Raw genomic sequence first — 26860 nt, forward strand, 5'->3', positions numbered from 1 at the left:
TGCTTAAAATCAGCGTGTCGCACAGCCAGTGGAGGTGAGGGAGCGTAAGATGGACGAAGCTCACCTCCCCGCTGTGTGTGGGGGCTGGCTGCTTGCCCAGGAGCGCTGGCTCCTGCTCAGCCCAAATCCTGAGGGTACCGTGGCAGGCGCCAGCTCTTCCAGTAGATCTGTAGTCCCATCAATGGTAACTGTGGCTGCCCTGTCACTCCTGAGGGGATACGGCTGCTGCATTGTGTTGCTGGTCCAGGGGGGGACAGGCACATAGGGGACCCCGGAGCTGGCTCAGGACGCCCTGAGGAGGGGGTCTGCATCCCTCTGCAGAGCAGCTGGGCCCACAGACCACCAGCGATGCTCCCGGTGGTGCAGGAGCATTGCTTGCAAGCCCTTGTTGTCTGTACGCTGACGTACCAGGAGGAGTGTGCCAGGAGCACTGCTTGCTTTCACGCAAAGCGTTTTCATCACCTCTAAAAAAGAATTTATTTCAGTAGTCTGCAAGTTCTTCAGGTGACTGCTCTAACTCTTTAATGCCCTCCTTCCCCCAGCGGTTTTAGTGGTTGCGTGTTTTTGTTTTTGCTGAAGATGAAAGCTTTGCATCATGGAATAGGTGCTGCCAAGTGAGCTGGAGGAGAGCAGTAGATCCTGATGCTGGAGGAGTGCTACGTGTTGGCATTCCCCCACCATCACCAGAGATTGTCGTCACATTTAGCAGACCTCTTTAAGTAAACATTTGCTTTGTAAATGGCATTGGTTCGGTATTTAATGGGATGCAGGGACTGTGTTGGCTATAATTATAAAGGTAGGATGCAAGTGAATTGGCAGAGGAGATAAAAGAGATTAAACCTCCAGTGCATAATATTTATGTCCCAGCCTTCTGGGTACCGTGATAACAAAGGCCATGTTACATATACTTCACACTTGCTTCTTTCACCACTCATAGACTATGAGTCCAGTTGCTTTGTGAGTGACTTGGTTATCTCTTCATTTTCAGGGAATAAAAAAGGTCTTTGGAAGTTTATGTAGTGGTATAAAGAACAACAATGGGAGTTTGTTAGGGACAGGACAGGGAGGGGGTGGTTTCAGGATTTTGTCAGAAGTCATTTCTAATTGCAGGATGTTTTTTTAATGAGTAGGCACATGTCCTTTTCCTTGATACGGAGGGCGAAGACAGTATGGGGAGAACTAAGGCAAGGGAAGACGTGAAAAACTCCTAGTGCATATAATATTCTTCCTGACAAAATCTGACTGCTTCACGTTCACTGGTGTTTGCTTCTGTGAAACCCATGCTTTGGTTGCAAGCTGGAACTGTAACCACAAGAAACCATGTTGAGTGAAACTGTATGTCACTTGCTGAACGCAGAGTGGACGTGACCTGTCACGCTTCAGAGCTCAAACACCAGATATTTAAAAGGCAATGGGCTTGTTTGTTGACCTGTTGGCCAAATGTTGCTGCATAGTCCTTACTGCCTGCAGCGTAGCTGCATTTCCAATACCTTTGATTGTTTAATGCAAGTCTGCTTTATGTGAGAAACTTTTGTTTAGCTGAATTTGAGATTTGAGAACTTAAGAAAAACAAGAAATCATAGCAATAAAGTGTGGGTAGGAAGACTTTGTTTCTGCATTTTTCTTAGGGCACACTGGCTGTGAAGGGGGTGTATGAGTGTCAGGAATGTTGACCTTGTTTCAGGTCTCCCTCCTCTGACCCTCCTCCCCTTCAAGGAGCACTAGTTTTCCTTCTAAAACAGTATATTTCTCATAACAGCTTTGAGAAACATCAGTGAAAGTTTATGGAAAGGCAGCACGAAGGAAGTTCATACATGGGTATTTGAATGGTGTGCAGTAGTATGTTTTAAGCAGTAGTTAAATAAAGGTGCTATTTATACATTTGCAGCTGCTTGCTACTTAAGTCTGATTTAGCCTCTCCTTGTCACTGTTTTTTTTTAAATTTCTTTTATTTTAATAGTACTTACTAATAAAAACGAAATCGTGTAAAGCCATTGAAATATTTTATGTTGGACAATGGGAAGGTTGTCAGAAGGCTGTGGTCTCAGCTGCCACTTTGCCGTCTGCCCATGTGGGACGCTCAGTTCTCATATGCTATGTTCTTTAAACTTCCAGTGAACTTAACAGCCAGAAACTGGTAGAAAGTGACTGTGATTGAAATGGCCTTTCTGTGGTGATAGGTTTTTGACGTGCTGTGGCTTTGTTTTGCATTTAGCACGTTCTTAGTATCATGGGGTGAGAGGAAGGAGGCTGTCCTAATGCAAGAAGAATGCTAGTTCTTAAGCTTACAGCAGTCAGTAAGTCATTTCTATTTTATTCCTCTCCTTTCCAGGTGTGACATCTGTTGTATTACCTTTCGTACTCATCGAGGCTTACTGCGCCATAATGCAGTTATCCACAAGCAGCTTCCCAGAGATCCCATGGGAAAGCCTTTCATTCAGAACAACCCTTCGATTCCGGCAGGCTTCCACGACTTGGGATTCACGGACTTCTCCTGTAGGAAGTTCCCCCGCATTTCTCAGGTACTCTCTGTTCTTCATAGCTTAAGGTACCAGCTGATACAGTCCATGTCTTCTGAATTCATTGACAGACTTGTCCTTGATGAGGCAGAGGCTGGGTGTAGAATTTTTTGTGGGAAGCACTTTACCACTGTCTGTGTAGGCTTCAAATACTTTCTGCCTTGCCTTTTTCTTTTTTCATCAAAGAATATTTGGGTTGTTTTATTTCAGCATTCCAGTGGATAACTATTGCTGTAAAGATCTATAAAAATATTTTAAAGGAAAATTTCGGTGGTACTAGATCCTTGCCCCTTCCAGCCTGCCCATTAGTTCTCTTCTCCCCAAAACCATCCCACATTTAAAATCAATAGGGAGGACACATCGTAAGCAAGACATTATTTAGTTTACTGTAATAAGGAGGTAGTTGTGGTGTGAAAGATGTTATCGTGAAAACCTTTGGGAAGTCACCTTACTTACTCCCAGGCACCTTTCCACTACATTCGTCACGTGAGTTCTGAAGGTTTTGCACCTTTGAGGGACAGTGGCTGGGGAAAGGCAGGGAGGTAGTCTGTAAATATTTTTCTGAGAGCCATAAAGCTTTCTATTGGATGGTATTATTCCTCCCTCTGTCAAACCTTGCCTGCCTTAGTTTGGGTCTGGATGAAGCTGCTTATCTATTTTTTTTTTAAAAAAAAAGATATCAATCAAAAGCACAGTCCACCAGGACCATGCTTATTCAGTATGTCCACTTTTCTTATTCTACTTGGATTAAAGCATTGATTTCCAGCTCTTCTGGCTGTAAGGTGGTAGGCCTGAAATTTGCTGCTGGTCCAGGGGAGCATGTAGGTCATTCTGTAACTCTAGTAGAGTTTTAGTGTAAAAGTTACAAAATGAGGAGAAGAGAGAACTTTTTAAACAACTTGGTTTTATTTCTTTTGTAATTATGGCAGACATTTAAAGTTATTAAGGGATTTAAATGTTGGGACTTTTCCTTTTGTAATAGTTTTGCTTGCACTGTGAGGCAAGACCTGTGAAGTATCTGAACAGTGTGTGGAGTATATAAAGATCTTGCCAGCCCTCTGCTTAATTTATCGCTTGCCCTCTTCTTTGATGTGGAACCTTTGCAACATGTAAGCTGTCTGGGTAGCATTTAAATACAGCATTTGGATTCATGATCATTTTCAGGGACAGGTATAAAATCCATTTGTGAGCTTAGTATTTTTCTTGGGAGAATAAATGTAATCAGAGTTCACTAACCAAAAGCCTTTCTGCTTTGGGCTCTGCGTTTCATTGATTTGCTTTTGGGGGATATTATTTTGGTTGGTTTATGTTGTTTTGCCTTCCTGGATGCCTTTTTTTTTTTTTTTTTTTTCTTTCTTTCTTTCTTCTCCTAGTTTCTTTGGAGTAATAAAGCTAAAGGAGGTAGTCTTACTGCCCAGCTTACTGAAGTTTGCTGTATAGTCTGCTAAGGCTCCTGTCCTGTCCGTGAAGTGAGAGAGGTTTCTGGAAGGGAAGTTCAGGATGGAAAAGTATTTGAGGGTCTGAATAGCCTTCTGAAGGAGCTTGCCTTTATAGAAGCGAACTTTTGCAGAATAAGCCCCTAATTCAGATACAGCGCTCAGGTGACTAAAGGCTGTGGAGCAGGAATATCTCCATGCCAGGCAGATGGTGGCTGCTTTAAACTCCTTAACTTGGGCAGTGGAAGAGAGAATGAACTGGTTTTGTTTTGCAGCAGCATGTGATGCCTTTCCAGTTTGAGATGTCCACTCTAAATATTTTTGCACGTCTTGCAGGTCTGGTGTGAAACTAATTTGCGAAGGTGCATCAGCGACTTCCATCGATTTATTTGCGAGACGTGTAACAAGGCATTCCCCATGCTTTCGGCGCTCAAACTGCACACAGAAACTCACGTGGTGGATCAGGGAAAAGACAAGCACAAGCCACAGTCCATGACCCCACCCGGCGAGAACCCAGACCAGAAAGCCTTCATGGCATCCTTGGGCCTACAGTACACCAAAGACATCAAGCCTGTCAAGCAAGAGGACAATACACAAGATGAAGTCCAAGAAATGCGGCTCAGAGCACTGAAGAGTAACCTACCTCAGGAACCCGGCAGCACCAGTCTGCTCAGCCTCTCTCCTCTGGAAGCTGCCTCTATGGGAGGGTCATTTTCAGTCCTTCCCCCTACGAAAGAAAACATAAAGCTCCTCTCGCTGCAGCCTTTCCAGAAGGGTTTTATCATCCAGCCTGACAGCAGTATTGTGGTAAAACCCATCTCCAATGAGTCTGCCATTGAGCTGGCGGACATTCAGCAAATCTTGAAGATGGCTTCTTCTGCTCCTCCTCAAATCAGTCTTCCTCCACTTTCTAAGGCACCTTCTGTCCCTGTGCAGTCCATTTTCAAGCATATGCCACCGCTGAAGCCAAAGCCTTTGGTAACGCCCCGAACAGTCGTCGCAACCTCTACACCTCCTCCTCTGATCAGTGCCCAGCAAGCCTCCCCTGGCTGCATCAGCCCAAGCCTCCCACCTCCCCCTCTGAGGTTGATCAAGAACTCGGTGGAGTCCTCGTCCAACTCTCACCTCCCCCAGCCAGGAGCCAAATCAAGTCCTTCCTCGCAGTTGCTCCTCCAACCCAAAGTAGAGCCTTTAACTCAGCACGAGATGAAGACGCAGCTGGAGCAGGACAGCATCATCGAAGCTCTCCTGCCTCTGAGCATGGAAGCCAAGATCAAGCAAGAGGTCACAGAAGGAGACCTCAAAGCCATCATTGCAGGGGCAGCGAACAAGAAAGCCCCAACCATGAGGAAAGTTTTGTACCCCTGCCGTTTCTGTGACCAGGTGTTTGCTTTCTCTGGTGTCCTGAGAGCTCACATCCGTTCTCACTTGGGTATTTCCCCATACCAATGCAACATCTGTGACTACATCGCAGCTGACAAGGCAGCGCTGATCCGGCACCTGCGGACACACAGCGGGGAGAGGCCTTATATCTGTAAAATCTGCCACTACCCGTTCACAGTGAAAGCCAATTGTGAGAGGCACCTGCGAAAGAAGCACCTCAAAGTGACCAGGAAGGATATAGAGAAGAATATTGAATATGTTACCAGCAATGCCGCAGAAATGGTGGATGCCTTCTGCTCCCCAGACACTGTGTGCAAGCTGTGTGGTGAGGACCTGAAGCATTACCGGGCCCTCCGCATTCACATGAGGACACACAGTGGCTGCCAGAAGAAGAAGCCGTTTGAGTGCAAGGAGTGTGGCACAGCCTTTTCGGCCAAGAGAAATTGTATTCACCATATCCTCAAGCAGCACTTGCATGTGCAAGAAAGGGAGATTGAGAATTACATCTTAGCGGTGGACTGCAGTGCCCAGGAAAGCCAGACAGACCCTCCTTTATTGGAGGACAGCACTTACATGGACCGCAAGCCCATGACGCCTTTCCTGGAGCCGCAAAACGGCTTCTTGCTTGGAACGTCATCTCACGTTCCCATCAAACTTGAACCTGCAGGCAACTTCCCGATGGATTTTGACGAGCCGTTGGATTTCTCTCAGAAGAACAAAAACCTGAGTGCTGTGCAAGTGAAGCAGGAAAACCTGTTTGGCTCTTCTCCCCTGTCCCTCTATGACTGTTCCATGGAGCCTATCGACCTGTCCATCCCCAAAGCCCTGAAGAAGGATAAAGATGATGTCCCGTGTGAAGCCAGGAATCAAGAGTTGGCTGCTTCTGGGAACAGTGATAAAGCCTATAACTGTCTGCAGTGTCCTTTGGTTTTTGGTGCCAATGGGAACTCAGAACAAAACAGGGCTGTCGGACATCCCCAGCCACTGAAAAGTTCATTGCATTTGACTGTCCCAATCATTTCCCCAGCTCTCCTTGGCAATTCTGCCTTGCTGAGACCCTTGAGGCCTAAACCACCACCGCCACCTCTCTTGCCAAAGCCTCCAGTGACTAAAGAGCTGCCACCGTTGGCTTCCATCGCGCAGATCATTTCATCTGTGTCTTCTGCTCCCGCTTTGCTGAAAACGGAGGCTGCAGACGCCAGTCCCAAGGCAGTGAGCAGCTCCACGGGGTGTGACAAATCAGGGAATGCCAAAGCAAAAGTGACAATCGTGACCGCTGTTCAGAGAGACTCCAGCCTGCCCAGTGACCTGACTCAAGCATGTGATCCAGAGCAGTCTCCCATTGCTGATGCTGGGTTGACTAAGAAAAGAGGTAGAAAGAAAGGAACGAAAAATAAGCCTAAGCTTAGCAGTGGTGTGGATCTGGAGTCAAGTGGAGAGTTTGCCAGCATAGAGAAGATGCTGGCTACCACAGACACTAATAAATTCAGCCCGTTTCTGCAGTCCACTGACAATTTCAAGGAAGACAGCGGCAGAAATGGAACAAGTGAAGATGAGAAGGAAACTGCCGAAGATAAGCTACTGAGAGGGAAGAGGAACGCTTACTCAGACTGCCTGCAAAATATCCCCTGTCCTTACTGTCCTCGAGTCTTTCCATGGGCAAATTCCCTGCAGCGGCACATGCTCACTCACACAGGTAAGAGCGCCTTGTGCTCATGGTGGGTTGTAGCCCCTGAGGATGTTCCTCAAGGAGGGGCCTCCCTGTGGGGGAATCTTCCTTTCTTACCTCTCTCTGATGGCTGAATGGTATTCGTTATTTTGCAAGTGCCTAGCCGTTGCTGTTGTATAGTGGTGGTGGTGGTAAATTTTTCAGTAATGGAATAATCTCTGTGCCTTTGCATATCAAGGGGGCAAACTGAACTGCTAAAACCCATTTGACTTCAGTGGCATAACTTGGTGTACCTGGGAAAAGACTCTGCTTTCAGGTGTTCTGTTATTGTCTTACCTTGAAGGTGAACGTGTGTGTTGAATATTTCATTGTACCTTACATGTTTGTTTGGCTGCTTCCAGTGGCTGTTTGTTTGCATCAGTAACGATAAAAAGATCCATAAAAATAAGAGCAAGTAAGTATAGAATTGTGGCAGGAAAATAAAATAATACAGTGTTTAGCATTTTTTTTCTTGCGGTGGCTTTTATCTGACAGATCAAAGAAGGAGGATGCAAGAAACATCATCTTGAGCATTACGTAGTAGCTTGCCTCTAGGAAATGTTTCTTCTCGGTGCTAGACAACTAAAGGTGGGCTTATGCTCTAAGGCATGGAGATGTGTATGGAATCTTTAATATTGTGCCACTGTGTAAGTAACCTCAAACCTGGTATAAACAAAAGGAGGAATTGGGAAGGGAGATTTATTTTAGATTTGGGGTTATTTTTCATTCTTCGCTATAAAGGAAATACTGCGTTGAATAGTGTGCTGATTTGAAGTTCACTCCTTTTTCCACCCACACTGTAATAAGGTAATTAGCAGATTCTCATCCTGCTCAGAGAGAGAGAGAACACAAAGCTCTACTTGCTGTTGCTCCCTTTTAAGTCAGTCACAGTTGCTGATATTATTTGCTTCATTGCAATCTCAACTCCTGGTGTAAGGAGTAAAAGTTAGGGATATTTTTAAGAAACATAGGGGAATGGAGTACAGCCTCATCAAAGATAACTTCATTTTTTGGAAGGAATTGAGGTTTCCTGGAGCAACTGATTCATGTCATGAAGAGGTAAAATAGGTTAGCTAAGAGGTTTAAAGGGAATCGGAGCTGTGGAGCAGTCCTTGTTACAGTTTGCTTTGGGTGACGTGAGGACATAACTTGCAAGGTATCAGTGCAACAGTGAGGCTATTGTTTTCTGGCCCACAGAGACCAAATTATTTCATCTTATTAAGCATACAGTTTACTTTCCATGGTGAAGGAGAGCTCTTTATTTGTATCAATTGTTTTCTAACACCCTGCTCTCCAAAAAAAATATATAGTTACTGAAAAACTGTTCATGAGACAGAAAACAATAGAGGCTTTTCCCAGACTAAGGGGTTTGACCTGCTTATTGATGGCAGACTTCCAAGGTAGCAGCACTGGTGTAAACCCTTAATGAAGACAGGAGAATGCACTCGGCCGTGAGTTACACTGGTAAAACTTGTCGCCCCTGCCACCACTGGGCTTGGAAGGAGACACTGTCCTTTCAGAAAGCCTGTGCTGCAATCCCCACAAGGGAGGCAAGCAACTGTGGCTGTAGCAGGGCTGGATCCTCAGTGCAGATACGAGATTTTTGGTGATACTACAGCAGTGGCAATAATCAGATTCCAGTTGATGTGCTCTGGCAATGACAATACTGAGCTCTTTTCTAATATGATCAGAGCAGTGTTGAAGGAGACTTGTTGCTGGAGGACCACCCCACAGCAAGCTTTGACTGGCCTTGGGGCATCACCTTCAGGTGACACGAGCATTCTGTTTTTAAACTGGGAGTTGGCAGCAGCTCCCCTGTGGCAGCAGTGTAGATGAGGCTTACTGGAGGGGAGAGGGAAGGGTAAGCTAGGAAGGTAGAGGAGATTTAGGCCAGGGAGGTGGTGCCAAAGCAGGTGCTAGGATGCATCCAGGTGGAGCAAGCCCTGTGTTTTTGTGGTGAGCGTCAGGTGCTGGTGGCATGGGAGGCGTTTGGCAGCTGCGCGATAGATAACAGCAATTTGTTGGGTTTGTGTTCTGGGTGGGCGAGTTGGGTCTCTGATGGAGACGTCTAGTGTGATAGTGCAGCGCACTGTTTTTGTCCCCACCTATTGCACAGGCGGTGACTTGTTAGATAGTTCTGTTTTTTTAAAAGGAGTTAAGAAAAAATTCTATTCACTAATCTTATTGTAAGAGAAAAAGGGAACATTATAATCTGGGCTTGATGACTGCTCCCTGACCTGGGGAGAGAAGGGGCACAGAGGCTGATGTGAATGGGATAGATGAGAGTCCTCTTGATCTGCTTCCAAACTGCATGCTGCATGTCTGCGCCGTAGGGAATCACTGCAGGCAGGCTGGTCCATGCTCCTAGGTTTCTGTAGTATGCTGCTATCAAAAAACCAAGGCAGTCATTTGAACTAAAAAGTGGCAACTAGCTCTTCTCCATCCGTTTGAAGGGAAGTTGTTGTTGGAGTAATTTATGTAAGTGGTCTAAGCTAATAATGAGTGAGCATGATTGAGGAAAGGGTATATAATTTTGAGCATTTAAGTAGTATCTATATATTACCAGTTTTAAACTACTGTGTTTATACAGACGTGAAAAGATTATTGCAAGTGTGCCTTTCATGTTCAATACAATTTCGACATGGAGGACTCCTTCCATGTGGTGTCAAGATCATATTTACCTTTTGTGAAAGTGCAAAAACACACATGCTACCAGTAACCCACATCCCTCGCGCAACCAAAAGTCTGTCTCGTGAAAGCTTTCACCCTGCTTATTCTTGCCTCGACACTACCGCGTGTTTTTTAGTTCAAAAGCATTTCGATGAAGAAGCATACACCTTCCTCACCGGTTTTTATTTTAATGCAAAGCTCACAAGTGGGGCACTGGGAATTTGGCATAGCTTGGTTTTATGCAGTATTTAACACAGTACCTGTGTTTTGTTTGAACATGCTTGAACACTTGCTTTTAATACTTTCTTTCTCTTGATGTCTTTATTGTTTAATTTACTTGTCTATGTTCAACTCTATTTGCCTTTCTTTTTTGGTCTTCTCTCCTGCTCTTGACTTTTTTCATTCTCAGAGCAGCAAGTAAGATGTGCCCTGCAGGTGGTGCAGTTAATTTTGCTCCTTTTATGGCATGTGCATCAGACTAGGTTCAATATAAAATTGAAATAATGGTCTTTTTTGGCCATTAGTTTGTTTTCGATAATGTAAATCCATTTGCAAAGAATCACTTGAGGATATTTTCAGTGATACTGCCAGACCTTATTTGGCCCAAGATTATTTTTTGCAGAAAGTGAGATTTAGTGGCAGAAGAAGGTTAGGTTTTTGTTTTGTTTTGGTGTTACAATAGGAATGAACTGGACAAGAAAAGATCTATAGACAAAATAAAGCAATAAATAAATAGAATACAGTTATACCTAGCCCATGCACCTGAATGTTTCCTGTTAATCAGAGAACACAAGTCATTAAAAAAAAGGACTGGAGGCATTTTTATTCTTTGCTTTTATGACTTAAATAAAAGTAAAATCGTAGACATCTTTACTTAGCAACATTTGTCCTTACCATGGTGATAATGTGTTTCCCCTAGGACAACAGTGGCAGGAGATATCTTAATTAAGGAATTATCTTCTTACATGACATGATGATTTAGATGACCCTTTGTATCGAAAAAGACTCCCTTCAAATGACTGGCCTCCATGAAATGTCCAGCCTAGACAAGTCCTGCTGTGCTGCTAACCAAATTTTACAGTCAGTTCTGAGTCAATATGTAGGCACAAATGTATTTTAATCCAGGCCATGACCATTCTTATGGAAAAAGTTATTAAAAAATGAAATCACATTGCGCTTAAACTGACTGTTTAGGTTACCTTCCAGTGAGTAAGTATATTTTATCAGAAGAGCAGTTGTCTTTAAGGGACAATAGAGGAAGCAGAGAACACTGCTTTTTTGAATGATCTTTTTTGTGCCTTCAAAGGTGACATTTTTAGAAAGCAGTCTGGTTTCCACTTGGGAATAGGACTATAACTTCGGGTGGGAGGATTGGGGTTTGCACAGTAGAGCAGGATTTTTGTTTGGGTTTTGAGACCTCCAACTAGGACATTTGTGTGGAAAGAAGAATATCTTACCTGCTGTAAATACTGGTCTGTATGACAAATATTTGGTTGATGGGGAAGTTTTAAAGGCTGAAAATATGAGAAAATTGTGACCTGGGATGCAGGCTGAGTTTCAAGTAATTAATCCCCAGCTAATCCTGTCATTGCATGCTTGAAAAGAAATGTGGAAAGGAATTGGGCTATCATGAAGCAAAAGGATTTCTGCTCAACTTTGAAGTTCTGTTTTGTATTTGCATTGCGAATGAAGCCAAATAAAAGTGCAGAAAGTGGTGGTATTCGTAACCAGAAATTTATGGTTGACTTAGCAGGCATCTAAAAAGAAAGGGTGACTTGAAAGCCTACAAAAAACAGTGCCTTGATGCTTCTAAAAAGTTGTGTTGACACTGGAAGAAAACTAAGAGAAAGAAACAGTGCCTGAGATGTCTATAAGATGGGGGGAATCCCTCATAGAGGTTGAGATGTTAATTAGAACAGAACCAACTTGCGGAAGATTAAAGTGAGAAACACATCCACAATGTTGTATCAAAGAGGCTGCTGGCTGTGGGGGTGGGGTGTGTGTTGGGGGTGTGTGTGTGTGGGGGGGGTGTTCGGAGATTTTGGGTGTGAGGTGGAAGGTGTGACGAGAGCCGATCTCCTTTTACAAGTGACTATCCTCAAAATCTCTTTCTTCATCACGAAGATGTCGTGCAGGTCCGCTTTCCTCATGGCACTGAATTATCCTGGCTTTTCTTTCAACTCTTCCTATGCTCAGTCCCGTCCCTTGTTCTAGTCATTTAAATGAATTACAGGCATGAAAAACTTTCTCCTGTGGGGAAGCAATCAATTGCTTATTCAACATATCAGGCTTGATTCCACTGAAGTCAATGGAAAGATGCCCCGTGACTTTGATGGAAGTTGTGTCAGATTCACACGGGTGATAGACATGTCAGGAGAGAGCCTGCTGTTGAGGAGCTTGCGGTCAGGATGTTGTAGTTGGTCACCAAGCAGTAAAGGGGGAAAAGGAAAAAAACAAAATAAGTTTCTTACTACACATTAGAAGGACAGAAAGACATACCTTTTTCCTGTGTCAGGCCAAAAGCCATTCCCCTGTCACAAATGTGTAGTTGTCTTTTCTACCAAATTTAACAGAATTTGCACAAACCCGGAGTTGCCGGCTGCTGCCTGAGGAGAAATGTGCTTATCCCCCAGTCTAAGGAAGAGGGTGCTGGATCTCACGGTGGCACATGCAGTTTTTCCCAGCTGCTCAGAATAGGAAGCCCAAGTTGTGTTTGGTTGGACTGAACGCTGCAAACCAGCGAAGCATAAGGACGTGAGAAGTGCCCTGCCACGTTAGAGCAGTGGTACGTGCAGCCAAGTACTCGTGTCTCCGATGGTAGTGGTAGGATGTGCAATTTAGGGTGAGCGTATGGGCCTGGCCACTTCCTGCAGTCTATTCCTCTTAATGCTCTATCAGCATCCACAACTGCTGCGTTAGGGTTGTGTGTTGGAGGGCACATCCCTGCCTCCTCCCTTGACTACCTGTTTATGGACCTGCTGTCTGCAAGTCTCTCCCGATTGCTTTCTGAACACGCCGATGCTGTCTGCCTCCAACCTCATCTGGTGTCAAGCTCCAGAAGTTCACTACCTGCTGTGTCAGGAACTATTTTTTAATCTGCTTTCAGATGATCCTCTGCTAGTTTCAGAGAGCCCCCCCTTAGTTCCAGTATGGCAGGATTTGGTGAATTGCAGTTCTGTGTGCGCCCTCTCAGCTGCCTTCATGATTTATAAACCTCAATCGTAACACCCTTTTCTCCTTCAAAACAAGAAGCCTGAACTTTCCCGGTCTCTCCTCACAGGGCAGCTGCCCCATCGCTTGGATTAGGTTTGGTGTGTGCCATCTGCAACACGACTATCTCCTTCCTGTGGCGTAGAGACCAGAAGGACACACACCACCTGAAACAAGGGCACACCAGGGCTTTATGCAGCAGCGAAGGGACACCCTTAGTCTTGCTCTCAATACCTTTGCTCGTGGTACCAAGTGTTTCTTGGCTTTAGTTTGGCTGCTGCTGCAGGCCAAGCCAGTGATCCTGGAGAGCTGTCAGCGATGGCTCCGAGACCTTCTGCCTGAAGGAGGAGACTACCTGCCAGTACCACATTCGGCATCACATAGGCTTGTTTTAGATTATTTTTCCAGAGGTGTTTCACCTTATATTCGTCTGCATTGAAGCTCACCTGCCATCATATAGCCTTCTCTGTTTTGAGAGTTTAACAGCGAAGCAGATTCTCAGATCACACGAGGCTTTGTTGTAGGCAGGTGAGTGACATTTAGTCAGAAGGGACAAACTGACACGAAACCAAGGGTGAGCACAGTCACTCAGGGTTTTTCTGTGCCGACCAAATGGGATGGATGCAAGAAGGAAGCTCAGCAGATGGTGGTACATGTCCCTTGCCTGAAAAGTGTTTGCACAGGGGAGCCATTCCTGTAAGGTGTTCACACCTCCAGGAGAGACAGGGTCACTTTGTGTCACTTGGAGCCGGTTTCACGGGAGAGTTGTTGAAGTGACAAACCTAAAAGCAGCAAGAAGTTGGCTCTGTGCGTCAGGGTAGTTAAAATTACAAATGAGTTGTTACTCTCAACCTCAGGGTAGCTGCTGATCAGATTGCACAAAAGAGTGCACAGGATTTTCCTCTTACATTTCTAAGCTCCGGTTTGTTTGGGAAAGTCTGCTGTCTTCCCAGCCTCTCTCATCCTTTCTTCTTTTAATACAGCAGGTTGCCTTGCAGTGATTCAAATGTAGTAATACAGGTCTCGGTACTAGTCTGGCATTAAAATCTGCCATGCTGGGGACATGTTACGACGTGATTTGATCTTGCCTATCACGAAGAGACTTAAGTTGGCTTGTTACCATGTTAACAGCCTGTAACTTCACAGGGCTGTAGCACGGTATCTGGGGTGTCACGTGGGCTCATCCTGCCTATGCAGACAACAGATGGCTACAGCGTGAGAGAGGAAGACTCATGTTATAACATGATCCCCTTGCAGAACAAAAGTCTGCAGAAAGGGCTCCGAAAGTGCTCAATGCTGACGGTCTTCACGGGCAGAATGAAACTAAACTTCCTACTTGGGTCTGTTGAAAACTTTCTTTGTAGTCAGAGGGATCCTAACACAGCTCAGCTGGTCAGTGGGGTGAGGAAGCAAGAGCTTCTAAAGCTGCTCAGGTGAGCACTGGCACAGCACGTAGGATGGGTAGGACTTTGGTGGAACGTAGATGTTGTTCTTAGCAGCCGCCACTGGGCTGGTCAGAGTGGTTCGACCTGCCCCCGGCAGACAGAGCCTTGGGCCACACGGTTGGATAACACAAAGCACTTCTGGGCCGTACTGGCTCAACCTGTTCCCAGCTGTTCATCCCCACAGCTGTAGCTGACCCAGCTGCCCAAAAAAATGAAAAGGGCAAGGGGAGGGACCAGCAGTCGTGAGATCAGTTCCCGGATCTGGCTGGCGGTATGGCACTGGAAGAGCACATTGGTGCAGCTGAGGTGTGGGGTTGGCAGCATCTCCTGGGAGGCGCTGGGGATAGATGCTGTTGAAATTGGCTTTGCTGTCAAATGCTTTGTGTTCTTCAAACAGCAGCTTTAGACAGCAAGGAAGGAGCCCAGATCCTATACTGCTATAGTTAGTGCGTGCGCTTTATAGCTCAGCTTAGTGTTTATAACTGGCTTTGCCAAGTGGTGTTTAATCATGGTCCAAAATCATTCAACAGCTTTGGACTTGCGGTCTCCCTCCATTGTCCAAGAAAAACGGATTTCAAAATCAGTGGAAGTAAATTGACAATTTGAAACTGTGGCTTAGTTTAAAAATGGGGCTGTTTATCTTTTTCTGCTGGTTTTAAAAGGTGGGTGAGTAGCATGCTTGGAGCTCACAAGCAGAGCCCATGCGAGGGCTCTATTTGGAAGTGAATAATCATCCCAGATTGCACTGCATGCCAGAAGGAAAAGGAATGAAGGGAGATGGTCGGATGGTGTTTGGTCAGCCATAAATGAAGGGAAGCTTTAAGATGAGGTGTAAGACAGGAAGTGCAATTCAATAGAGTGTCACTGGGAACAAGTTTATAGAGGGTTTCTTTTAGTCTTGTTTTACACCAAAACAAAACCAGGTTGGTGGTTTTGAATGGGATTCAGAGATGAGGAGGCTGTGTAAATGATGGGGCTTGTACATGTCCTTGCTGCATGGAGAGGAGGGGAATGGTCTGAAGCACCTGCCGCAAACTGAGGACATCGCGCCCGGCTCACAGCGGTCACACCGGGGGAGACGTGTACTGGCGGACAGGCGTACAATGAAATTGTGGAACAACTTGATGAATCGCCCACTTTCATCACATTAAAGCAGCCCTGCCTTTGTCTCCTTAGGGCTTTCTGAATGCTCCCTTCTTGCAACAAAATACAGTTGATGAAGGAGAGATGTGGGGTGGGAATGGGGTAAGGGATTATCTCTTACGTAATTCAGAAAGAGACTTTGCTAAGGAAAGATCCCTTTCTTAAAGAGGCTTGCCCCTAATGTGAGAGGGTCGAACACAACTGCTCTGTGCTAACTAGGCAAATATTGACAAAGTAAGTATACTCAACAGTGAATTTTCCGATTGGTGTTCAGCAGAGTTCATCTTTGCTCTAGATATCTGCCGCTCTGTGATCCCTCCAGAAATCATGTGAGTGCTGGGTATAGTGGGGGACTTTTTGTTTTTCCAAACTGTTTTAGCTGTTTGTACCTCTGAACTACATTTGTGGGTATTTCCTAGAGGACAAAGGGCTTGAAACTGCATTTTCAGTGTCAGGCAGAGTTTAACAGCCACTCCAGAGCTGCAGCTCAGGGTAAAGCAAGAGTTGCTTGCCGCTGGGGGTTTGGCCTGAGTGCTAGAGCTGTTTGGAAGATGCTGAGGAGATGGTGTATAACTTGCTGATTGCATTGCCAGCTCTACATCAAACTGCCTTTCCGCTAAACAGTGAAATTCACCATAAGCTAAAAGTCTGGGGATTTTCCCCTGCCCCTTCAATGTAGATTTCCACTTGGTAGGTGCAGTCAGAGCTAGTCCTGAACGCTCTTCTTTGTGTCAGTGACTTCAGCTCCTCCCTTGAAGGTACTAAGGGATCATACCTTGTGTCAAAGGCAAAAAGTGTGTGGGGTTGTTTTTTTTTTTTCAGAATTGGTTTTCTCCTTTTCCTCCAGATATAATCAGTTCCATTTACTGTAAATAGTCCTTTTGTATCTCGAATGTTTTCATTTCAAAAGGCATGCAGATATGACCAAAGCTTCCTCAACTGTGGGCTAACTAAATATTTAACTTGTGTGTGTGCCGGTGATGTAATGAAGGTGGGTAAATTTTAGTGTTTAGAGTGTTTACAATAAAAATGGACAAAGATAGCCCCCCAAATTTTGCAGGTTGACTCCTCAGGTTGGAAAGATGTTCTCCAGTGGATGGAAGTAAAAGCAGCGTTGTGCGAGTGGGTCCAAAAAATCCAAAATTTACTAGACTGCTGCCACCTAGTGGTGGCTCTGTCTATTGTAAAATGTAAGACTAGCTGGGGTTATTTCAGTTAATGTGGGGAAAATAGTAAATCGTCGGCTCATCTGACTGATAATGCCAACTGCTTGTAAAACATCCATTTCCAGTGCTTTGTCTGCTCCAAGTTTGAGCATTATTTATGCGATGGGTTTTCTAACGCTTCTCTCGGGATGTCAGGAATGTTTGGCAATAAACACTTGCTTTAAAGTCACAAAATAGTTTCCATTACAACATCCTGTTTTATCTAACAACTCCTTAGCATCTCAGGCTCTGCTCTCTATTCCACCTTAGTTCCAGGAAAAAAGAAAACCACGGGAAAACAGAATCAAACCAGCAACCTCGCTGCCTTGATCTGTATCTGCTCTTTAATCTGAAACTTTCCACATTTGGTGTGTCTCTTGGTAATTCGGTTTGTGTTTCTCTTTCTTTCTGCCACCTCTTTCTCTTTCTTTCTTGCCACCTATAAAAGATGAAGCAGAGTCTTTTGACTGGGCTGACTGAAAACTGCAACTTGAATTGTAAATAGACTAGAGCAAAACAGTCTTTGCTTTCCACAGTTTGAAGGAAAAATGATTTTGGCTGCAACTATATAGTGGTTTCTTTCATGCAAGCGGAAAAGTTTTTGGATTCTCAGATGGAGTCCTTGAGGTTTTGCTTATGAATATATCTCCTGAGAAGTTCATTTTTTCCCAGGAGCTGATGAGGCAGCAGCTGAGCTACCAGTGGTTGCGTGTTGCCTTCCTCTGTACGTCTTACCTCCCTGCTCGTCTTCTCTCTCTCCCTTACCTTGCCCATGTTCTTTGACTCTGGTGTCAGAATTGACATCATCAAATAGTGTCACCTTCTTGTCTTCACTTTGGGGGAGTGACACAAACTCTGGTTGTGCATGACAAGGTAATGTATTCTGCTCCCACGGTTGCTGAAGAAGTGGCGGTGGGTGGGAGCCTTGGCAAGCAGACCTCTCCACTCTTGTCCTCTTGACTTGCTGAGCGTAAATATCTGTGGGGTAACAAATGGACCGGAAAGCATTTTACTGCCTTAGTAAGTGAAAGATGGGAAAGGGGTGAAAGAAATGGCAGGCCTTTCCTGCACACCCTGCTTTCCTCGCTGCCTGGATGCAAGCAAGTGCTCTGCACTTGCAAATCAGCAAAATTCTGGAAACACGAATTACCCGTGTGAGAGGAGCTTGGCCTTGTTGGAGGGATGTTTGCCCAGATCTGAAGGCTTGGTCAAAATCTTCCTCCTTGTGTAAGATACAAGCCTGCTGGAGTTGTATGGCCAGCAAGGTTTCTGTTGCTGCACGTAGGCATGTAAGCAGGGAAAAACCAGTAGTGTAGGCCAAGACTAACCTCTGCTGGAGTGGATGGAGCAGCTGCCAGTGCGAGACTACCCTTGGAGCCGTCCCTTGCACTGCGGGAAAAGTCCCACACCAGACCTGACCTGGCTGTCTTCACGACCGTCGTGTTTCCCACACACCTTCGCAGCTCCCCTTCTGCTATTCCAGTTTGGCTGCAGCAGAGCTGGGGTGATTCTCACCCATCCCCAAACAGCCAGGGTTTGTGCAAAGCAGCTCGCTTTTTCACCAGCTGCAAAACCAACCACGCAGGTTGGAGGTAACCTCAGAGCGGCTCGACTAGTCGGGGACTGCCGCTTTACGATATGCATGAAGTTCATAAGGGGCCTGTGAAACTCCTTCTTGACGAAGAAAATGGCAAGTCTGGTTTGTGCAGGTGAGAAAGAAGAGCGCTTACCCAGGCACGTATGCGAGTCAGCATGTTCACGGCTACATCCCTGCCTGAGTTTTGAATGTGTTCATTTGGGGGTGGTGGGCCAGCTTTGGAAGAGAAAGCCTGTGTACATCTGTGCTGCCGGTGCCTGAAGTGGTCTTTGCGCTTTGTGAAGGCACGTTGTTTAAACTTGGCGTTTGTTTTTCTTGGTGTTGACCTCGTCTGTGTGCCTGTGTTAGGAAGGCAACGCCACTTACCTGTGGACCACCTATGCCTTGGAGTGTCTCTCTCATGCACAGGAAAATGTAATTGCAGGGCAGCCACACAAGAACAGAATAACAGGTGGGAAGGGGCCCAGGGTACAAAGGAGATGAAAAAAGGAGATAGGAGTTCAGGTATGATTCATTGGAGGATGAATATACTATAACAAAAAAAGTATAGTTTTGGAAATACTGGAAGCAGAAGAAGAAAAAGCTAGGGAAGATCAGGGGAAAATTGGGACTTCTGCATTTGAGAGTCTTAAGACATTCTGGTTTTGGCTTGCTCTTACTTCAGTGCTACCAGTGTATATTGCCCTCGTTCACTTTGCTCCTGATATTTCATGTTGAAAAACCAACTTATTTCTACATCCGCTGTCTTACGTTTGGTCAGCAAAGAGTTACAAAACATCTCTCTGGGTACAATAAAAGAGGAGCTCTCTCCATCTCTCTCCATCTTGGTCTCCTCCTGCCCTTCCCTCCTCTCCATCCTAACAGAGCTCACATGGTTCCCTGCCCCACTCCCTAATGAACCCCCTCCGTGCTGTGCTTGCGGTTTTTCTTCGGCCTAACGCGTGTCCCCTCGGGGAGTGTTTCCTGACCTCGCCGGGGATGGGATAGGGTGGCCCACACCTGCCAGGAGGTGCCCCCCACTTTGCTGGGGATGAGCACCGATGGCAGGGGTACAGCAGCCGTTGTAGGTGCTCTCTGTTGGTGTCACTTCAAGGTCTTTGCGCCTCGGAGCCGCTTTGCCGCTCCGTCGTTTGTCTCTTTGTCCATCATCCACAGATACGTCTTTGTGATGGTAGGCACCAAAGGTGGCTGGGGAGGAGACTCCTCTTCCCTCTTGTTTCCCTTCGCCCCTGCCCTTGGCTTAAAGGGAGCGGTGACTACAGGGTTGCTTCAGTCCAACATAGATCTGTGCTCTGGCGAAGAAGACCCTGTGTGAACGTTAGGGCCGTGCAAGGGCTGGGGCAGGAGTGGGTGGCCGAGGAAGGACAAGGACCCTTCCAGCAGCAGCAGGGAGCCACATCGATTGCCATTAATCCTTCCTTTCATCCCCGCTCTCAGGCCAAGGCGAGGCGCTGCCGGTGAGAGCCAGATGTGCTCGTCCTGCCCCCAAATGCAGCATGTGGAAGGAGGCGGCAGGCAGGAACCCATAGCCATGCTTCCTTTTTTAACGTCTCCCCTGTGTAGGTATGGCCTGGCTTTGGCTTCTGGGCTCGGTCCCTTGCCCGTGCCAGCAAGCTGTGAGACCCGGCTACCTGTGTGTAACCAGGAGCGCCGTGCGCGGGCCCGGCGTCTCATACCTGCCTGGATCCTGTTTCTCTGGGTTGCGGAGCAGTGCTTCCCCTTAATTATTACACATTGGCATTTCAGCTTGATTTTTACAAGTGACCTCTTTTTGTTTGTAATAGTTTTTTTTTTTTCTTCTTCTTTTTTGCATTACTATAGCCAAGAGATAATCAATAAGTCAAAACGCAGAATTCAAATGCAGATTCATAGGGCACTTGTAGGTGACCTTCGTTTTCAGATGCCCACATCCTCAAATTCTCCAGCATTATACACAGATTATGGCTTGGTTGCATGTTTTAATGGACAGATAATTACATGAGCAATGAACTTTGTGGAAAGCTTTTGTGTAATCCACTGTCTGTGTAAACGGATCTGTTTTGATTAAAAGGCGAGATTATTTTTTTTGACAGGTCACTTCTCCCCCTTCCACCCCCCAAGAAAAAGCGTACCGAGGATTATGCTCTATTAAGTGATTGTTCACGATTACTGGAAATGCTGCTAAGCTTTGACATTTGTCTAATGGCCATTTATTATCACTTGTGCGAGGAGGTGGGGTCAATGCAACTCATGTTGCAAGACTACATTCAGACTACTAAGTGCCTGAGAACTATGTTCTTATCTTCTGTCATTACTCCTTGCTTATGAAAAAAGCCTGTATTAGGAAATCTAAGCAATTTGGAGACAAGCACATGTACTATGTCAAATGGAGAACTTAAACTGCTCTACTAGAGTTTCTAAATCCCTGTAGTTACTCAGCAGCTATCGGGCTTGGAGATGAATGCTGAAATGCCTGGTAGGTTGTGTGCTCCCTTGGCTGCATGCTGTCAACAAGAAGGAGGTGGGGTGTAAGATTTAAAGCAAGGAAAGTTTCAACTTTCAGAAAGCACAGTTTGCAAAGTTCATGTCCCAGAACGGTTGCTGGAAAGTGGCACTGGGGATGCAGTTAACATGCTGTGCATCATCGTCAGCTTTGGCGTCCAGATCTAGTCCAGCTAATTTCCAATTTACAGGTACGCTATTTGTATAGACCTCTGAAGGGGTACAGCTCCAGCCCTTTGTTCTCCTCAAGCACCTTATCTCTTTTAATTTTTTGGACACATGTTACATCTTCAGCAACATTAATGCTACAGACTGATAAGGAAGCAGAGGAGGTCATTAAGGTGAACATCTTAGGCAGTTTTTGCCTTCTTGTTGGAGCAGTTGTGGAACAGCGAAGGGTACTGCCTGTTACTGCATCTTGGCTTTATGTTTTGGTTCGAGGTGGTGTGTCAAAGAGTGTGTGCCAAAGACCCACATGTGGACGAATTTCTGCATCTTTTGCTTACATGAGGTATACCCAACTTTTTAAACTGACCTCTGTGGTACTGTCTGCACTAACCTTTAACACTTAATTGTACCAGTTGGTTGCATGAGGCCTTTACATTCCTTTTGAAAAACATTTCCTGCCACTTACAGATTAGTTTGATTAGTATGTGGATGTATATTCCTTGAATCTATGTCCATATTTTTCATACATGAGTTTAATACATCCACGTGTCTCTGGAACGGTGTATTTTTAATAGTAGTGACCTCAGCTCTTCTTTGGTGTCTCAGCATTTTGTGCTCTCTGGTAAAATTGCTAATATTAAAAATGGCTTCAAGAAACTGCCAAGAATGTGAGCGTATTTTGGAAAAGAAAGCATATTGTTACAGATTTTTAATCATCATGTTAATTGGGTTCTGCAGTGTTTTGATGTCTTTTCAGCTCTAAGTTACTGGGCTGGGTCACAGATAAGAGAAACAGATGTTGGGATGCTTGATCAGAAGCAATGCTTGTGGGTCCACGTGCAGCCTTACCACTGGTAGTTGTGAATTAGCAGAGAGCATCCCAGTGAAAGTTTCTCTCTGTTTGCTTGCAGACAGCCAGTCTGATGCGGAGGCACTAGCTACAGGAAACGAAGTCTTGGACCTGACCTCCTGTGAGAAGGAACAGCCGGAGGAAATAACAGAGCTACCAGAGAGTGAATGCGGCCCCAAGGAGGAGCAAAAGGCTGACTCCCCTCCGGCAGAAGAGGATGCCGAAGAAAAAGCGGATGGATATGAAGAGGGCCCTGAGGAAGATTCTGTAAGTAACAAAAGTCTTGACCTCAATTTTGCCAGCAAATTAATGGACTTCAAGCTGGCAGAGAGTGACCAGAGTGCAGGCAGCAGTTCTCAGACTGAAAGGAAACATGCCTGTGACATTTGTGGCAAAACCTTCAAGTTTGCTGGCACTCTTAGCCGTCACAAAAAGGCCCACACTCGTGAGGACAGAAAGGATGAAAGGAGCAGTGAGGATGAAAGCAAAAGCATTCAGGATGATGCAGGAGCTCCCTCGATGCAGGACTGTGGTCTTGAGCAGGAAGAGTCTCCGATGGACTTGAAGGTAGTGGAGTCTCCTGTGGACTGTGAGGCAACAGGAAAGGAGAATGAAGAGAGCGAAAGCATCTCTGAGGGGGAAGGCACAGAGAGAAAGTCCACTGAGAAGAGCAGTGATGACAAAAAACCAAAGACTGATGGGGCTAAGAGTACTGCAAAAGCAGACAAAAGAAAGAAAGTCTGTACTGTGTGCAACAAGCGTTTCTGGTCTCTGCAAGATCTGACGCGACATATGCGGTCTCATACAGGTAAGAGGAGGCTTGAGGGCAGAACAGGTGACGAGCAGGTCTGCCACCAGACTGAGGCATCTGCTCTGTAGGTGCACGATTGCTGCTAGCACTTGAGGTTGGCAGCACTGCTTTTAGTCCTGCAGGTATCTGCAAGGTGTATCCTCTGCTCCAATCCCCCATGCTGCATACAAAGCCTATTGAGGGAGCAGGAATTGCCACCGCTGCCTTATCTTCAATTCCCAAACTGTTTTTCCCCATGCTTGCTTGCAGAGTTTAGAGGTGAAAGCAAGTGTGGAGATCCCTGGGAAGCTGTTCTGTCCAGCTTCCGACTCTCTTCTTGTCATGTGCGCGTGGCTCTACCTTTTCCCAGTGTTTTGACGAGCAATGGAGAAACGTGACAGTATATGATACGACTTCATCTCTGAGTGAAAGTTTAGAAAGAGACAGCCTGGTTTTGTCTGATTATCTAAGCCTGGTACGGGTAACGCGCTGGTGATCTGCGTGACCTGCTGCTTGAGAGAAAGGCAAAGTGGGCACCCTGCTCTTCATTCAGGCTTGGGCAGGGAGGGTGGAACACGGGTGGTGAAACGCTTGTCCCATGACTGGACTCGGCAGTTAAAATACGTGGGATTGCTTTATGCGATACCCAGTTGGTAGCAGTGCCTTGCAAATGAGATGAAGCCACAAGCCAGCTCAAAGGTGAATTAATCATTCATCCTTATTAATGCGTCCTTATTAATGATGCATTTTACCTGTTAGCAAGCTGCTCTGACATGGGAAAACTGGTGCAGTTTGACATTTTGTATCTTTTGAAGGTGCTCTCTGCTCAAGACAAGGTCTTTGTGATTAATGAAATATTTGTGCTGTAATTGACAGTGATGTCTAGTAAACCACACCAAAGCCTAGTGCCTTAGCCAGACTTTTTACCCTTCTAAATCATAAATATTGACCTGTTGAGTGCAAAATTGAGCTGTTTTCCTCTGGCATTGAGCCACAAGTGAAACAGGTGACAGGTCCCATTCTTGTGCCTATTTTCATACTAACTCAGAAGCTTTGGGAAGATGCTAATATCTAAAGTACTGAGCTTTACCCCCAAATGATGTGTGCCCGTGGTGATTCCCATACCATATGTTTGAATTGTTTTCATTGCATGCTGAGCTATGTGGGCCTTGTCGCTATGTTTTTTTCCCATTTGTTTCTCTTTCTTATTTGACACTGAAGGATGTTTTAACATAGAATAGGTGCTGAATAGGAACCTGGGACAGTGCTTTCTTCAAATTTAATAAATGTAAATACCACCTATCCCTGCTATTAGTTCAACCCATTTTCAGCTGAGGATTTTGCCTCAATACTACGGGTTGACTCGCCTCCTCCTTCTCCCCTTTCCACTTGTTCAGTTATATTGACAAAATACTGTCAGGTTGTAACGTTGCTTTTACTTCCGTTTTAATGTGTGGGCTTTTTTAAAGATAACTGTAAGGTTTTGGTATTTCTTTACTCAGAATGGGAAAGTTTGGAACACACTGAAGTATGCAAGAAACCTCTGCCTGCCTACTGAATGGCAGTTGGGCTGGAAATGTTTCGTTCTGCCTGTGCAGGCTGCTTCCCTGCAAGCAAGTAGTTGTGGGGTGCTCTGGTGCTGCATGCCCAAGCGCAGGGTGAGCCACGGTGCTGCATCGGCCACAGCCAAGTGCCAGATGGGCAAAGGCTGTCACCTGAAAACACTCCTGGGGAGCCGTGCCCTCCCTTGATAGCAGATGCCAGAGCAGGGCGCTGGAGAGAAACGTTTGTAAGAAGCGTGAGGCTTCCCACGGACAGCAGGACCTACTTGCACATTTCAGCCAGCCACCTCAAGTTTGTAATCGGTTTTCTTTTAATGATCCCAAGTGTTATTACAAGTGAGAAAGGAGCCGCAAGTGTCTTGTTCTGTATGCTCATTGACACGAGATGGTGTCTTGATGGAGTTGCAGCACTGAAAAATCTTTACTAGAAGCAATCGGAAACAGAGAATGCAGCGGACAGGGTGGGACCTTTGGTTCTTGAGGGCAGACAGCACCTTGGGGCACTGTGCTTCGTTGGCACTTGGGGGGAATTTTGTCTGTGCGGCTGTGGTTGCTTTGTTTTCTGATGAGTTCATGCTTAGGAAAGTATTCAAGCATTTTGGGTGCAAAAAGCAGCTCTGAGATTGGAGCAGACTACCTGGTGATTACAGCAGAGGGTGCCTGCAGCTGCTCTGCGGCTTAAGATTGCAAAATAAGAGGAAGAACTTTGTCCTCTGAGTAGCATTTCTGGAATGGGTGTGAAGAGTTTTTTCAGGGGCTTTCACATGTCACTCCTGTCTTAAAGCACCAGTGGGCTGAGGAACACCAGCAGCTCTGTAAATAACATCCTGAGGCAAGCATTTTTCACTGGGGCAGTAACTTTTGATCACCTCTAACAGACACGTCCTGTGTCCCATGAACGCCTGACAAGTTTAGGTCCTTTAGCTGCTCTGTGTCTGTGTTGAAACATGGTGATCCTGTCTTCTGCGTCACAGAAGGAGGAGGGGGCTGTTCTGGCGAGGGGAATTCCTGACATCTCTTCGACTTTGGTGATTAAGTTGCACATTTCATGCTTGCCCACGTGTCAGCATCTAAGGGAGAGGGAGGTGTTTTCTCATATGCTGTTTGGTTCAGTTTTAAGCGCTGTTGACCACAGTTGCCTGGGCAGTATCCTCATCTTTCCATCTCGAGCCCTCTCTCTCCGCCTGTATGAGGGGCTGACCTGCAGCAGGGAGCCCCTGTGGTGGGCTGGTTTCACAAAGGCTTTTGAGCTCCAGAGGACGACTGCAAACTTCTTCCAGAAAAGTTGCTGGCTAAATTAGATGGGATGCTAACGAGTACCTGGGCCTTACGGTCTTCCTCCCTCCTTAGTGCAGGGTCATACCAAGCTTGTAGAAATCTCAAGACTCTTAGTTGCGGTTTTTCATTTGCACCCCAGGGGATTTATCTGTATTCCTGCTTGCATGCCATCAGCTAGTTCAGAAGCAAAAAAACTGCATAAACGTGACATCCATGTTTGATATAGGTACTGAATTTCCAAAGTGTTCTTATGCTGCTTGAAACAAGAGGGAGGCACGTTTGTGACCTTACGGCTGACTTTGTCTATTAATTCTCTTCTAGGTGAGAGACCGTACAAGTGTCAAACCTGTGAACGGACCTTCACTCTGAAACACAGCCTGGTTCGTCACCAGCGCATACACCAGAAAGTAAAAAATGCCCGAAACCATGGGAAGGAGAGCGACAAGGAGGAGACCCAGTCGAGGTGTGGAGAAGACAGCGAAAATGAGTCTAGCCACAGTGGCACCAACCCCATCTCAGAAAACGAGTGCGACTCCGCGGGGGGCATCGGTAGCCATGCATCCCTCGTGGGAAGCCGAAAAGAGTCCCCGGCCAGCACGGTCAAGGACTCCCCCTGCAGAGAGGAGGGGCCGAGTGGGCGAGGAGCCAGCACCTGCCTCACGGAGCCCACCAAGAGTGCACAGAAACAGACCGCAAAAGACCAGGAACCTCGGGGTAGCTCCGAGCACGAGAGGCCCTCGGGTTTCATTCAAGACTTGCTGGAGATGCACAACAGAAAGTCTCCCATGAATCACATCCTTGCCTCCGCAGACAGTGCGCCTCAGCTCTTGGGGGTTGAATGACTTCCGAGGAGGTCGGACCCGTCCCAGCATGCAAACTGAAGCCAGCAGAGCAAGGTTTCTGGAGTCTTGTTCTAGAAGAGCGACCTGCAGCTGCGGGGAGAGTATGGCAGACTGGATGCGGTGCCATATGCCTTTCAGTATAATAATGCAAGAGACTACAGTACATACTGATTTGAGTGCCTTACTACTTTATTAGATCTTTTGGTATTATAGATTTTTTCAAAAATGATTTTTTTTAATATTTTAATGAATTATTTGGAGAGGACCTTTTTCATTTAAGCATTAATGTTACCTTTTGTATTGGTGTGCGTGAGCTTGTTCTTGTATATCTGTGATAGTCGCTGTGTTTGTTCTCTGAGCTGGAAATGGGGGCAGTGGGGTGGGAGGCCCTTGGATACCACAGCCAATAACTGGAAGAAAAATTATGTGAATTTCATATGAAATAGTCAGAGGAAATGCAGATGAGATGTTGATTTATGTTTTTTCTCAGTAGATGTTCTTGCATTTGCCACATGGTGGAGCATTAAGCCTGTTCCAGGCCTGAACAACGTGGCAGTTGAAGGTGTTCAAAGT

At 45.9% G+C, this 26860-nt stretch overlaps 1 protein-coding gene across 8 annotated transcripts in view; it reads left to right on the top strand.

Moving 5' to 3' along the window:
• The window catches only part of RREB1 (ras responsive element binding protein 1), a 124529-nt gene extending 97977 nt beyond the window's left edge, over positions 1-26552 (top strand). For 7 of the 8 annotated variants that reach the window (XM_049824185.1, XM_049824186.1, XM_049824183.1 and 4 more), the window contains 4 exons: positions 2333-2522; positions 4292-7034; positions 21877-22623; positions 25767-26552. In XM_049824185.1, the coding sequence (XP_049680142.1) occupies positions 2333-2522; positions 4292-7034; positions 21877-22623; positions 25767-26287 (4201 nt within the window). In that variant the 3' untranslated portion in view covers positions 26288-26552. The remainder of the gene's footprint in view (positions 1-2332; positions 2523-4291; positions 7035-21876; positions 22624-25766) is intronic. The other variant, XM_049824190.1, reaches the window with a different exon arrangement.
• The last annotated feature ends 308 nt before the right edge of the window (positions 26553-26860 follow it).

The sequence above is a fragment of the Accipiter gentilis genome, chromosome 20 (genome assembly GCF_929443795.1).
Source record: "Accipiter gentilis chromosome 20, bAccGen1.1, whole genome shotgun sequence".
Lineage (NCBI taxonomy): Eukaryota > Metazoa > Chordata > Aves > Accipitriformes > Accipitridae > Astur > Astur gentilis.